The sequence below is a fragment of the Archocentrus centrarchus genome, chromosome 24 (genome assembly GCF_007364275.1).
Source record: "Archocentrus centrarchus isolate MPI-CPG fArcCen1 chromosome 24, fArcCen1, whole genome shotgun sequence".
Lineage (NCBI taxonomy): Eukaryota > Metazoa > Chordata > Actinopteri > Cichliformes > Cichlidae > Archocentrus > Archocentrus centrarchus.
This window is the reverse complement of record NC_044369.1, coordinates 26880774-26896209: the sequence shown is the minus strand read 5'-3', so window position 1 is coordinate 26896209 and position 15436 is coordinate 26880774. Positions and strand designations below refer to the sequence as shown.

Here is a 15436-nt window from a genome sequence, read left to right as displayed (position 1 = left end):
CCCAAGAAGTAGAAGCCTTCACTCGTCACAGCAACACAGTAGATAAATACATCCGTTTTACCAGGGAGGACACCAGAGATTACAAGTTACCATTCCTGGACTGTGCAGTGCTTACTGAGGAAGATGGAGGCCTCAGCATTGAAGTTTACCGGAAGCCCACACACAGGGACCAGTATCTCCTCTTTGACTCCCACCACCCACTGGAACACAAACTTGGGGTGATCAGGACCCTACAGGTACATCACTGGGCAAAGAGCATTCCCTCTAAGGGGAACAAAAGGAACACACACATATTAAGAAAGCCCTCAAAACATGTGGTTACCCCAACTGGGCTTTCATTAAATCAGCCAAGATGCACAGGAATGACGGTCAAAGACAAACTAGAGAGAATAAGATATATACAATGATACCACCAAGCTCATTCCGGCAGGAATGAGCTTGGTGGTATCATGTGGTATGGCCAAACTCGCATGCAATTGGTCAGTGGGTTTCCTGGGATGCTTCACCACTACCGTAAGGACTGTAAAAGCTGTGCTGGTAAACCAGTAAGCGCTCAAGATTTTAAGTGGGCATTTCTGTTTCGGTATTATGTTCATGTCCACATGAGACATCATTTCAGTCCGGATCCAGACCAAGGTCCGCCTACTGGTGACCTCTGCCCTAGACCCCAAAATGAACCCTACAACATCCTACACCATGACAGTATCATACAGAATTGATTTTAAAATCCTCTTGTATATAAAATCTTAAATGGTCTTGGACATTGTTGATATTGGGTCATGGCTTTATGTGGCTTTTTAAAAAAAAAAAAAAATCTTGGGATGCTAGATGTGTGTACCAAATTTCATACATGTATATGGAACATAGCAATTGGTTCTCATTTTTCACAGTTTTGTAGGGGGTACTCTGAAGCCATTTTTAATTATCCATGTACAATTTTCATTGGTCCATATGCAATTTCATGAGTGTTCAGGCTTAAATAATAATAATAAACAGAACAGATCAAAGCAGTGTCAATGCTCGAGTACTAAAAACACAAACATACAAACAAAAGTCAGCACTACACTATCTGCTTAACAAATGACTGAAATACTGCATACTGAACATAATGCTGGGCATAAATCTGTAACATGGCCAGGTATTATATTACTATGGGTTTTAAAGTTGTTGACTCCAGTCACAATATTAACTCAAAACAAAAATGATCGTTGGTTGTTTCAAGTAGTTTTAATGATGACACAAATCTTTCATGCACACATGCAAACTCATAACTACTTGTGATGTCAGCAGCAGGCGCGAATTTTTTTTACATTTGAATGGATGAGCAAATTATGTATTCTAATTAGCTGAGAAATGTTACAGTCATGTGATAGTCATGTTAAAAGGGTCTTGATGAGTGAACACACTCATCAACACAGGTATGTAGCACCTCTAGACTGCATATTGTTTGTGTGTCATTTTGAGAACAGGTATTGATGCATTCAGAGATGTAAGTTAAAAATGTTATTTTAAATGTAGAAAACTGAATCTTGTTTCAAGGATGTGAAATGGAGCCATGGAGTCATTCAATAGGACTAATGATACTATGAGCTGGCTTCTCTGTGAAACAGAAAAAAACAAATTGTGTGTGTTATTATATGTTTTTATTCTATCACTGATAGCTGTCATAATATGTGGAAATCTTCTTGTGATAATTTCTATCATTTACTTTAAACAGCTCCACACTCCTACGAACTACCTTATCCTCTCTCTGGCTGTGGCTGACCTGCTAATTGGTGTTTTAATATTTCCTTTCAGTATGACATTCTCTCTAATAGTGTGTTTGTCTGCATACACTTTACTTTGTAACATAAGAAGCACTTGTGATATAACAATAAGCATAGCTTCCATACTTAACTTGTGCTGCATTTCTGTTGACAGATATTATGCTGTCTGTCACCCTCTGGTTTATAAAACTAAAATAACTGATTCTGTTGCTATGAAGATGGGCCTTGGGAGTTGGACTGTTGCTATCATGACTGGAATTTGGTACTTCCTGATGTTTTTTATTCAGTATGAATGTGACACAGGCTGCAATTCCACTCTGATTATCTTATTTATTATTATATATTACACCCCAACAACAATTTTAGTGTGTATGTACTGTAAAATTCTCTCTGTTGCACTGAGTCAGGCACGCAGCGTCCAGAATAAAACAAAGTCTGGAGCAGTTGCCAGTAAGGAGAGCAAGGCCACCAAGACTCTGACTATAGTTGTTGGACTATTCTTAATTTGCTGGGCTCCTCTCATTTTTAGTTACCCACTTTATCCTCTGAGTAATTTTATAGTTCATGTGCTTCTTGAACCATTGAACTGGTTTTCACTTTCTAACTCATTGCTTAATCCCTTTATTTATGGTTTCTTTTACAGTTGGTTCAGATCAGCTTTTAAAATGATCATTTCTGGAAAAATATTTCAAGGAGATGTTAGTAACACAAAATTATACTGATTGTGAATTATATCAATAACAGTAAATATTAGCACAATTGATCTTCTCTGTCTTTGTCATTACAATTCTAACTATGTAAGTCAGCTGTTACTATGCAGTATCAACTGTTTATGTACAGTTATTTATCAGTACAGTGTTTATGAGCTTATTTATGTAATAATCAACTGCCTGTAAAATATGAGCCAACAGGCTAAAAAAGATCTGATTTTTATGCTGTCATAACATTAAATGGCTGTTAGCACTGAGTACTCCCACACATATGATCGCATTGTTACCTGTAGCTCACTTATAGAAGGCCATATTCATGAACAATGTGTACTGTTATAATAAATATGAACATAATTCATCAATTGTGCCTCTTTTTTTTCACTTTTTGAATCTGTATTTCCTAAGCTGCCCTAGTTGTACACAGAGCTGTTTTTCTTTAGGCAACTCAAATCCTTACATGTGCCCCAATGAACAAAGCTAAATCATGATGCAGACCAGTAACATACACAATGTCCATCTAGCATGTTAGCTGCAAAGAGAACTTTTTTCATCTCACTGTTAATGTAAGTAAAAATGCAGTCATCCTTTCCCCTTCTCTCTCCCTCTCCCTGTGTGTGTGTGTGTGTTTTCTGACAGTACTGTATGGTGGCCCAGAGGTGTCAGGTCGAATACAAAAGCCACAACACAAATATAAAAGCCACAACGGAAATAGAAAACCACAACGGAAATGACGCAACATAAGTTTTATTTTTTTCAGAACTTTATTTGTCGTTAAACAATACAGAAGAAGCAGCAGGACCGCCAAAAATTCTATGAAGAATAAGGAGCTTTGCTTGCAGACTTAGAAGAAGCAAATATTGAGGAGACAAAGACAGTCTGCACACCGGAACATTCCTGGGAGATCGTTCCGGTGTGCAGACTGTCTTTCTCTCTGTCTTTGTTCCTGCACCCCTTTAACTGCTGGATGTGCGTGTTTGGCCTGTAAAGAAGCAAATATTGCCCGTTTGATAAGTAAGTGAAGCGTTTTTAAGTTAACTATGATGCAGGTGTACCGCTATGCCAGAAAGTGGGTTTACTGACAAAGTTTGTTAACCCTGTGTGGGAAACATTGCGTTTTAAGTTTGTGAGTCAGTGGTTACCATGGAAATGACTTAAACAATTTCAGATAACTTGCGTTGCTTAGTGACAGTATGGTGAAAAAAACGGAGAATTGATCGCTCAGAAACTCCCAAATTGGAAACTATAACTTCAACTATATTCTATGCTTTGGCAAAATTGTTTAAATTGTCTCCACAGACTCCTTGGCCCAGTTTCCCATACAGGGATTATGTCTAATCCTGGACAAAATACTTTTTCCTATTTTGGTCTTCATTGACTTTTTCCTTTTAGTCTAGGACCATGCTTAATCCATGACTGGAAAAACCGGCTGCTTGAGTTGTTCTTTACAGTTAGTGTCTTTATTGAAAGCGACTTTTTCATTTGTGTGTTAAACACATTATAAATCAGGTTTAACTCTGCCATGTACGGAACATAATTTTTTTAAGCCAAGGTGGAAAACAGTTTTATGGTGTACCTTATGTATAATGATGGTGCAAATACTCTGTGAGTTTGTGTATGAAGACTAATTGATTCTTCTTGGCTTTTACCAGGTTATGTTTTGTCCATTTTGTGGTGGGAACCTTCATGTCATGCTGTTCTGTTGTGGCCAGAGGTGGCCAAAGTACTGACATTCTGTACTTAAGTAGAAGTACAAGTACTTGTGTTAAAAACTACTCTGGTAAAAGTTGAAGTACTGGTTCAATTTCTGTACTCAAGTAAAAGTAAAAAAGTACAGGCTCTGAAATCTACTCAAAGTGAGAAAGTAAAAGTAGCTCCTTGGAGGATGTTTCTACCTCTTTCTTACATCTTTCTCCACCTGAGCGAAGTTATCGCTCATTCTTTGCTCTCCCTTAAAATATAGCAGCTGTTCTTTTAGCCAGCAGACACAGTGTGTGACAAACTGCACACTTTTTTGTCCTTTTCCTTTTCTGTCACTTATTTTCCTCACCGTTCTGGCATGCAGCCTCTATGTAAAGCACAACTTCCTCTAGCTTTTTCCGGTCTCCGAACTAGCGTTGCAGGGGCCTCTCCCTCTACCTTGTGGGGTGTCTGTCCCCCCACCCTATTGGTGTGACTTCCAAGAAAAAAACGCTCGCAATCAGGAACCGGCTCCCGCACTGACCAGAAATGCAAACGTTTCTCAAACGTGTTAAAGCTAAAGTAACGAGCTTGTTTTGAAAATGTAAGAAGTAGAAAGTACAGATACTTGTGTAAAAATGTAGGAAGTAAAAGTAAAAAGTAGTCAGAAAAATAAATACTCAAGTAAAGTACAGATATCTGAAAAATCTACGTAAGTACAGTAACGAAGTATTTGTACTCCCTTACTTTCCACCTCTGATTGTGGCTCATGTGAAATATTCAGTTTTTAAGGAGTCATCAAGATGAAGATATGTTTTGCTCTGAAAGTTGGTGATGTCATATAAATTACTAGTAAATATACCGTATTTTCCGGAGTATAAGTCGCACTTTTTTTCATAGTTTGGCTGGGGGTGCGACCTATACTCCGGAGCGACGTATATGTGACATTTATAACACATGAACCAAAATACTCCAGCCACTTGACATCTCCGTGAACTGCAGCTTTAAGGCAGTCTTGCGTAACCTGTGGGCGCAGTGGATGGTGGATGGAGAGCACAGCTTAACGGCAACTGGGAGAATGCGCCACCCAACTTTCCTGGAAGTCATTGGATGGATCAAGAAAACATGGGCTTCAGTGACAAACCATCCTGTTGGGATTCAGAAAGGCTGGAATAACTGGAACTGCAGCTGACGACGAGTCGGACTAACGCGACACAGAAGAGGAAGCGGCGCTTCGTCTACGGAGTGTACGGAATTGTTTAGAAGTGACACCGAGGATGAAGAATTCAATGGATTGATGGTTTGGTTAACTTGTTAGTATGTTCTTTATGCTATGGTTATCTGAATAACTTAATGTTACGTTAACATACCGAACACGTGTTCGTTGTGCGTCATGTAGCTGAATGTGCTACGTTAGCATAACGTAGGCGTAACCGTGTTCGCCCTGTTCTTTAATCCATTATTATTTTAAATTGCTGTTCAAGATGGAATTTCTGCTCTGGGTCTCGGATTCTATCAACCCCCCCCCCCAAAAAAAGTGCGACTTATAGTCCAGTGCGACCTATATATGTTTTTTTCTTCTTTATTATGCATTTTTGGCTGGTGCGACCTATACTCCGGAGCGACGTATAGTCCGAAAAATACGGTAAATGAAAACAAAGTTCATGAATACGGCACATTTTCTATTCTTAGATCTGGTGTCTCATTCTTTCCCCTCAGATCCTGAAACCACAACTGCAGATGATCTTATCTCGAAGTATTTCACAGAGGGCCACAGTTATGAAGTAATAAGAGACTTCCTTGCAGCCAGACACAATATTTCAGTGAGTCTTAGCACTTTAAAAAGAAGACTACAAGATGTAGGCCTGACGAGGAGGACAAAGTACACACCAATTGCTACTGTGCAGGCAGCTATTTCTGATGCACTTAAGGGATCAGGCCTGCTGGGTTACCGAGCGATGTGGCAGACCCTTAAACAGAAGCACTCTCTTGTTGTCAGAAGAAGGGATGGGAGAATTGGATCTGTCTGGAGTAGAAAATTGGTCTAGACGAAGATTTGTCCGCAGAGCATATCATTCAGTGGGACCCAATGAAATCTGGCATGTTGATGGGTATGACAAATCAAAACCCTATGGAATTTCATTAAGTGGCTGCATTGATGGGTTCTCCAGAAAAATCATGTGGCTCAAATGTGGAAAGTCCAACAATGATCCTAGGATCATCGCTCAAAATTACATGCAGCGCATTTCTGAGTTTGGAGTTTTCTAATGCGCCTCCGCACAGACTGCGGAACAGAAAATAGACTGATGGCAGCACTCACTGTTCCTTGAGATCACTGCACACAGACGAATTTGCAGGAGCCAAAAGTCTCATGTAAGGGACTTCAACATCCAACCAACGTATTGAAAGCTGGTGGTCCTACTTTTGGAAACAAAAGGTTTTTGTCACATAACTCTTCTTGTTGAAGTTATTATGGATTATGGTCCATTTACTTGACATTTCTGTAATTATTGCATGTGATTATTGTGATCCATACACACTTTTACTTCTGGCTTTATCATATATACTAGTGTCAGCTTGAGACTACTTGTGCTCATTTTAAAATTGCTTTCATATAACAGTTTCTTTAAATGCTGAAAATTGCAGTACATCTTTAAAAGCAACTTCAACCATTGTTCAGTGTTTTTTAGGGTCAAAGTCCATCTTAATAAGATGTTTGTACTTTAGGAGTCAGTTTTGGATGGATCTGTTCAGTGACTTGAGGGAAAGTCACCTCTTCAGTAGCAAGGAGTAGAATGTTAATGTTCAAGTACAGTGTAAAATATGCAACTGTTAGAGGCCACTACAATACCCACTATTAAATAGATACAAATCTGCAGCACGCGAGTACATTGTCCTACATATTTAAAAAATGCCCCGCCTGATACACTCCCACATCTGCTGTAGCTCAAAAGTTTTTGCAAACGCTAATATAATTAACATATTAACAGAAGTAAGCAAATGCAGTGTTTTTAAGTTCCAATTTACAGTTGCAGATCAAATAACTTCTTACCTGTGCGTTTCTAAGGCTCATACCATCATGTAACTTCCTTGTTTATCGATTTGAAAAATATGATGGCCAAAATTATGGGGTAAGATAACTGTCAAAAAGAATGTATGTGTAAGGAGTCTAAATTCCTACATGTAAGTCAATAAACGTGCATAAATATAAGATTTATATTTCGAATGCAATCTACAAAGTTACAACTTCGCAACAATACAAATACAAATCACAAATTTACAAGTACAAGTTACAACTTCTCAACAATACAAGTACAAATCACAAATTTACAAGTACAAGTTACAAAGTTACAACTTCTCAACAATACAAGTACAAATCACAAATTTACAAGTACAAACCTCTAACTATCGAACGTCATACTGCGCATGCGTTAAAAGACAACATTCTTATGGCGGATGGAGGATACTTCCCGGTTGGTGGTTTAATATTTTTCTCGAAAATGACATGAATCAAATCCCGGGAAAAGACAAACCATTTCCCGGGAATCCCGGGAAAAAGTTTTTTTTTTTAAATTTTAATTAGGCTTTCTGTAGCCTGTGTCAGGCTTAACCTATTTGATATTGTAGAGGTAGCTTTCCAGCTATGTCCTGTTATGTCCAGCTATGCGGTGTTGTATCGTTCCTCAACACTCCCTTAACAAATATAATTTGAATATTCCTGCATTGTACATGGAATTATACCAAGCTATTTTACAATTGCTGGTGCAAAACTAGGGATGGCACGATACCACTTTTTTATGTCCGATACCGATACCGATCTTTTAAATACCGATATAAATCCGATATTTAAAATTTATCTAGGCATTTAAAAACATTTAAAAAGAAGTCAACAGTCTCTCACACAACAAAATCAAAGTCTTTTAGTTGTCCCACATACAAGACTAAGGACCAGGGTGGACAGAGCTTTTTAGGCAGTGGCACCAAAGCTCTGGAACTGTTTACCACTCTAGTTCCATTTAGCTGTCTCTGTGGCATCATTTAAAAAATAGTTGAAAACTTTTCTGTTTAACCAGGCTTTCTGGTTTCTGACTTTATTTTTATTCTTTTAATATGGTAATGTTATTATGTTTTCAACATAGTGTTTTCTGGGGGTGGGGGTGGGGGGTTGATATTGTGTTTTAATTATTGTACAGTGCCTGTCTGTGAAAAACGTTATATAAATAAATTTTACTTACTTACAACAATAACTATCACCTGAATCCTGTTGCTTCTGTGTGAGAAGGTGATGCATTGGCTTATGGTATGTTGCAAATTTCATTAGGGCTGCAACTATTGATTATTTTAGCAATTGACTATTCTATTTATATTGATTACCTAAGTAACTGGATAAGAAATACTTTTTTTCAACAGTTCATCTGCATATTTTAACTTCGGTACTGTAGTGGATGGAGCAGCTACAAAGTTCTCTTTTCTTCACTTACTGATCAGGTGGTTGATGAAGGACCTCCAGCTGTTTCCCAGTAAAGGTTTATGGAGGTTACAGGGACGAAAAAGACGAAAAAAAATTTCCTTCTGCTCCATCTGAGCCGGCTTCGCCTCTTTCCGCTTGTGCAGACAGACTGCTCGTAAATCAGCTGATTGCTGCTGTTTTGTCATCAGTGTTTATGTTGACAAACTGGGGGCTGTGTGAGCGTAATCTTGTAATGCTTTATATTTACAAGCATTCTCCTAAATACGTTTCTACTGCAGGTCTATATTTAGTCACAAATCAGGGATTAAAGTATCAAAAATATTTTGACGGGGAAGGGGTTCTTCCGGTACCGGACGGTCACCAGTGCTAATAGCTGCGCTCGCTAGCAGTATGTCCAGGAGTAGAGAAAAAAAAAATAACAGCTGATTCTCAGCACAGCAAGCACAACATACAAACAAGACAGAGAGCGGTGGAGGCGGAACAACATGTCAGCGATGATCGCTCAGTGTCAAAGGGAATCCGTCGCAGCGACGGCGAACTTTATAGAATGTGCGGAGGGTTTTTTCCTAACTCCTGATCCCCCACTCCAATCCAGTAGGTGGTGGTAATGCAGCTCTAAGCTGGTTTGGTTAGCCGCAAACCCACAAGAAGAAGAAGACGACGGAGCACTGTAATGCAGCTAATGTGAGCGAAACGTTATTTAATGTATCGGATTATATTTTTTATTTCTCTCCGATATCCGATCCAGTAATTTAGGCCAGTATCGGACCGATACCGATACTGAATATCGGATCGGCGCATCCCTATGCAAAACAATACGATTCATCTCCACACAGCATTGATAAAGGCTCAGCTACTTGTGCTGTCCACAATGCACACCGTTCCACCAGTGGAACGCTGTAATAGTCATTGAAAAGTTAACTACCGTACTACACTATAATATGACATAACACAGGGCCTTGAGTAATGCACTACAACTTGGTCATTGCCATTCTGGCAACAGCAAATTTATAACGCCGTGTCTGAGGGTTAAAGTAGGTTCGTTGTGAATCGTCTTTTGAAAAACTGGCCAATCCTTATAGCCTAAAAAATATACATTTTACTCAACTCCATTTTAAAAGCGAAATATGTTAAAGTAATCTATTTCATGATACTTTCTTCACACATTAGGCCTGTATCCTAATTCATGATTGTTAGTAAGCGGCTGCAAACAAAACACTCGAAGTTAAACAGATATTTCTTTATTGTTCAGGGCAGGCATATTTTATAGGCTATATAATGCAATATAACAATATATAATAATATAAAATTATATAATACAAAATACCGTAGGGTAAACACATTGCCTACGATTTCAACAAATTAAAGAGGAAAAAAGTACAACTGTGTAATACCTCTATTAATACGTTTAAGATGAAGGCTGAAGCCTTAAACGGAGGCTGAACGTGCCTGAAATGAAGAGTAATGCTTTTTTTTTGGTTCTGATCGCATTTCCCGGGAATCCCGGATCCCGGGATTAAACCCTAGGGTTGTCTGCCTATCTCACTTGTGGAAAATGGACATTTTAAACACTTTCTTGAGGTCACGGATAGTAAATACAGACCAATCTCTAAAAGAACAGAATATGAAATGTGCTTTTAAAGTACACATGCCCCAACAGCAATCTGATGACAGTGAGAGTGAGGAGGATAATCTAGATGACGAGCACTTGTGGGAGGACATTAATTTAGCGGAAGACACAGAATTACCCTGGTCATCAGGTAAACGTCTCTCCTGCTTTGCACACTCTCTGCAGTTAGTTGTGAATGATGGCATGAAGGAGGTTAGGACCATTTCCAGCACCCTAGCCAAAACATCACAGTTCACAACTCTATTACATAGCAGCTCACAATTCAAAGACAAGTTTGAGGCTATGTTTGGCACTAATAGGACTGTTCCAGCTGCAAGCATGACTCGTTGGAACAGTACATTTAAACAAGTACAGGCCCTCATAGCTCTGGACCACAAAGCCCTGAACGAAATGTGCACTAAGGATTATGAGGATGTGGTGGTTAGCACCCATGAGTGGAACCAACTGAAGGAACTGAGTGCAGTTCTTGCTCCATTTTCTGAGGCAACAGACCTGACAGAAGGAGAGAAATCAGTTACCATTAGTATGGTGGTTCCAACTGTCCTGGACTTGAATACACACCTCCTCAAGATGGAGGAGACCTGAATGCAGTGCCGGCCATTAGTTGCAGCCCTCAAGCAGTCTCTGATGAAAAGATTTTCTGGAATCTTTATAAAAATAAACATGGCCAAAGAGAGCGGAAGAGAGGAACCTTTTAACCACAATGTGTACTTTTTTGCTACCATGCTGGATCCGCAGTTTGGCTTAAGCTGGGTGGACTTAGATGTTACCAATGGGGGAAATGCAGCATCAGTGAAGAAGTTCAGAGATGAACTTAAGAAGACTCTGACAGGTTAGTATACATTTTTCTCTGCTGAAAATAAATGTCTTATTTACAAAATCATAAATCCTAAAATGTTTTAAATTGGTAGCCCATAAAAGCTTCATTTCATCTGTTTACTTGTCATAAAAATTATGTTGTATACTCTACTGAACCTTATACTCTTTAAGGTTACCAGCCTAAATATTAGGCTGGTAACATGCCTATTGTACATAATCCAAACTCACTTTATACTAGCCCGTCATACTCACCTGCACCTGTACTCAAAGTACCAAGTGTTTCAAGTACTATTAAATAAGTAGGCCAGCAGTTAGATATAGTACAGCAGCATCTTGTAACCTAAAGAAATAACTATTCATAGAATCATTTCATAACTGACCTCTGCACTGGATAAAATAACCAGCATTTGATTCTACATTAACCTACTGTGTTTTTTTGAACAGCAATAATATAACTTAATCAATAATTTAAAAAAAAGGCCCTATATAAGGTTCTAAAAGTGTTTAATTTAACTCTGATATGTGCATATCCCTTTAAATATAACTTTAGTCATTGTGTTTATGTTTTTCAGACACATTGATCTTTGAGGTGGAGAACATGATGGACAGTAAAGATGAAACGGGCTCAGAAGCCAGGAATGTGGATCCAGCCAGTGATTCACCACCAGCTAAATGTCCTCGCCTTCTGTCCTGCTACAAGGCACACAAGAAACGCAGCTCAGTGCAGGATTCAAGTATTGTAACACAGATAAGCAAATACTTTGATGCCGTCCGTGACTCTGATCCTGACAATGTACTTGTCTTCTGGGCCAAAAACCATGCCAGATTTCCACAACTCCACAATTTGGCATTGAAGGTGCTATCAGTCCCTGCCTCCTCTGCACCAGTGGAGAGGGTTTTCAGTAGAGGAGGCATTATAATGAGACCCCATCGTGCACGTTTAGGTCACAGAATGTTGCAATGTTTTTAAAATGCAACCAAACTTTTCTTTAAAGTGATTTCTACTGATGTAACTTTAGAGGTGTGCAACTACTACTTTATTGCAACCACTGTGCAACTATATGGTTATCCTGTCATGTACTGCGCCTGTGGCCCAGTGTTTTGTTCCTTTTTGTGAAGTTCTGTTTTGTTGTATTTTGTAGTTATGTTGTCTTAGATTTCCTTTCAGTTTAGGTCCTCAGTTTGTTATTGTTTGGGTGTTCTGTTATTAGTTATTTGTATGTTATTCTGGTTCCCCTTTGTTCTGGTCTTTCCATGTTTGTGTCTGTTTTGTCCCCGTGTCTTGGCTCTTCTCTGTGTTTAGTTCCCTTCCCATTGTTTTCTTGTGTGTGTGGTGTTTAGGTTCCCTCTCCCATAGCTTTAGAGTTTAGTTCTCCCTTTGTTTTCCCTTAGTGTCCCGTCCTTGTCTTGTCTCTGTCTTCCCCGTGTTGTCAGCCTGTGTTCAAGTAGGTGTCTCTTTAGTCATATCTTTAGATTCTGTCTGTGTCAGGTTTCCGTGCATTAAGCCTGCATGTCTGTCATGGTTAGTCACTTGCTGTTTTATTTTGACAGTCTCGTGTTCCTTGTGCTTTGTGTTCAGTTTTGGCTCCCCTGTGTAATTATGTTCAGCTGTGCCCCTCACCCATTGTTACACTCCTCATTATCCCTGGTGTATTTATTGTCTGCTTTTGTCTTTGTCAGGTCCTTGTCAGTGTAGCCATCCATGTTGGCTTGCCTGCTGTGTGTTTTCAAAACACTGTTTTGGTTTCTAGTTTCAAGTTTTTTCATGTAGCTGGCCCCTAACCAACCTAGTCTTGTTACATGTGTACAATAAAGTTAAGTAAAAGTACAGGTCTTGTCTTTGTGTCCTGCATTGAGGTCTTTTCAGCCTTGCTGCAGCAGCAGCCATGACACATCCTTGGTCTTGAGTTTGGACTTAAAAAGATTATTTTGCCACTGGAGTTTTTTAAGGCTTGGGGTATGATAAAACTGCTCCTAATTTAACAGTTGTGTAATTTTATGGTTGAAACACATGTGGTTAGGCCATTGAAATTCTTTATATTCTTATGTAGTTTGAAAACTTATAAAAGCTTACACATTAATTCAAAAGCAAACTTAATGCTGGAGTATGTAACTTTTATAAAAAATGTTTTACATATTAAAACACTATGTCATGACAGTATAGTATGAGACAGATAATCTGAAAAGATTGAGCTCCTCTGCCTTCTCCCAGTACTCCCAGTAGTAACTGCAGAAATACACAGCTAGGTCAGAAACAACCAATCAGAGCCAGGAGGAGGGTCTTAGCACTGTCAGTCATGCTTGTGTACGTGCTGCTAACACTCTTTATGGAAATGTGGATCTTTAAGATCAATTTGAGAAATGATTCTGATCATCTTTCACATTTTATTGTGTCGTGTAGGATGGGGCACAGGTCTTGGTCTTGTCTCGGTCTCGGACCCCAAAAGTCTTGGTCTTGTCATGTCTCGGACCCTAAAAGTCTTGGTCTTGTCTCGGTCTCGGGTTAGGTGGTCTTGACTACAACACTAGGACAGGGGAAAAAAAAAAGCCCTCAGGGCTGAGAGAGTCAGCTCTTAAATGCTCCAGGGAGACTGGCCAGGTGATCCCAGTTGCACTGATTAGCTCCACCCACCAGAAACCTGGAAGACACAAACAAACAGACAGACAAGCAACAGCAGGCCCTGGCCAAGGCAGAGGGCTGTCACATCTCCCTCCATAAGAATGGAGCACCAACCCCAGACTAATGGGAAAAAAAAACATGCCTACTGAAGGAAGGAATGTAAATATGCCGCACACTAGACATGCCATAAATATAACAATTTAAATAGAAATATAGCATCAAGTAGCATATTTATTGTTTATTGTTTATTTTCTGTATATCTCTTGATCATATTGATTATACTAGATTATAATATTTTTATTTTCATTTAGAGAGTTTGATTTTCTGTTACATTGCACTGAACAGGAGTGGCCCTCCAATCTCATTGTACATCCTGTATAATGACAATAAAGGCATTCTATTCTATTCTATTCTATTCTATTCTATTCTATTCTATTCTATATTGCAGAATTAATCTTCACAACAAGGTGAAGGTGTTGAAGTAACACTGCACAGCAGACAGAAATAAGACTGCATAGCAGGGAAACAACAAAATCACATGCCGATGATTTACTGGAAAAGAATGTGTGTTTTGGTCTTTTGTTTTGTGTCTACAAGACCCGGATGAGGCCGTAAACAGGCGACAGTGAAGGGCACAGAAGAATGAACTGATAAGCATGATTGTGATCTGTATAGACCACCACTGGAACCACACCAGAACTCACATAAATATCAAAATACTTTAGGGTCCACAACAGTGCCAATGCTTCCTTTTCAATGGTGGAATAATTTAACTGGTAAGAGTTAAATTTTTTGAGAAGAAGCATACTGTTATACTGACAACCATCTCATCGGCTTGCTGAAGGACAGCCCCTGCCCCCACATGGCTAGCATCCACCTGAAGTTAGAAAGGCCGGTCAAAGTTTGGGGCTGCCAACACTGGAGCACTGCACAACAATGTTTTCACATTTTCAAAAGATTGTTGACAGGCAGGAGACCAAACAAAGGTCACTTTTCCTTTCAGCAAGTCAGTTAGTGGGGCTACCACTTCAGAAAAGTTCCTGCAGAAACTCCTGTAGTATCCTACCAACCCCAGAAAACGCATCAGCTCCTTTTTCGTGGTGGGTGTAGGATACTGTTCTACAGCTTTCACCTTGTCTTGCACTGGGTGAATTGCACCTTGTCCAACCACCCTCCCCAGGTACGTCACGGTTGCCTTAGCAAACTCACATTTGGTGAGGTTGATGATGAGATTGGCATCTGCCAAACGATCAAACAGAGCCCAGATATGCTGTAAATGTGAGGACCATGTATCAGACCAAACCGCAACATCATCGAGGTAGACCGTACATTCTTCCAGAGCCCCCAAAACTTTATTCATAAGTCTCTGGAATTACGCAGGCCAAAAGGCATGACTTTGTATGAATACAAGCCATTTGGTGTAATGAATGCAGAGATCTCCTGTGCAGTGCAGACAATGGGACCTGCCAATACCCTTTCAGTAAATCAAATTTACTAACATACTTGGCATGGCCTACCTGGTCAATACAGTCTTCCATACATTGCAATGGGAAGGAATCTGGCTTAGTAACTGCATTCACCTTGCGGAAGTCAGTACAAAACCTAGGGGTACTGTCTGACTTTGGGACTAAAAGGCAAGGCAACGCCCAGCTTGATGACGATGGCTCAGCAATTCCATTGCTTAACATGTACCTCACCTCAGCCTTCAGATGTTTATGTTTTTCAGGATTGACACGGTAGAAC

The 15436-nt window shown here is 39.5% G+C and overlaps 1 protein-coding gene across 1 annotated transcript; it reads left to right on the top strand.

The window, feature by feature from the left end:
• The first annotated feature begins 1472 nt into the window (after positions 1 to 1472).
• LOC115774743 (trace amine-associated receptor 1-like) lies at positions 1473 to 2488 on the top strand. Its single transcript, XM_030722137.1, has one exon. It carries the CDS (start codon positions 1556 to 1558, stop codon positions 2486 to 2488), a length of 933 nt encoding a protein of 310 aa, XP_030577997.1. The 5' UTR covers positions 1473 to 1555.
• Positions 2489 to 15436: the final 12948 nt, after the last annotated feature.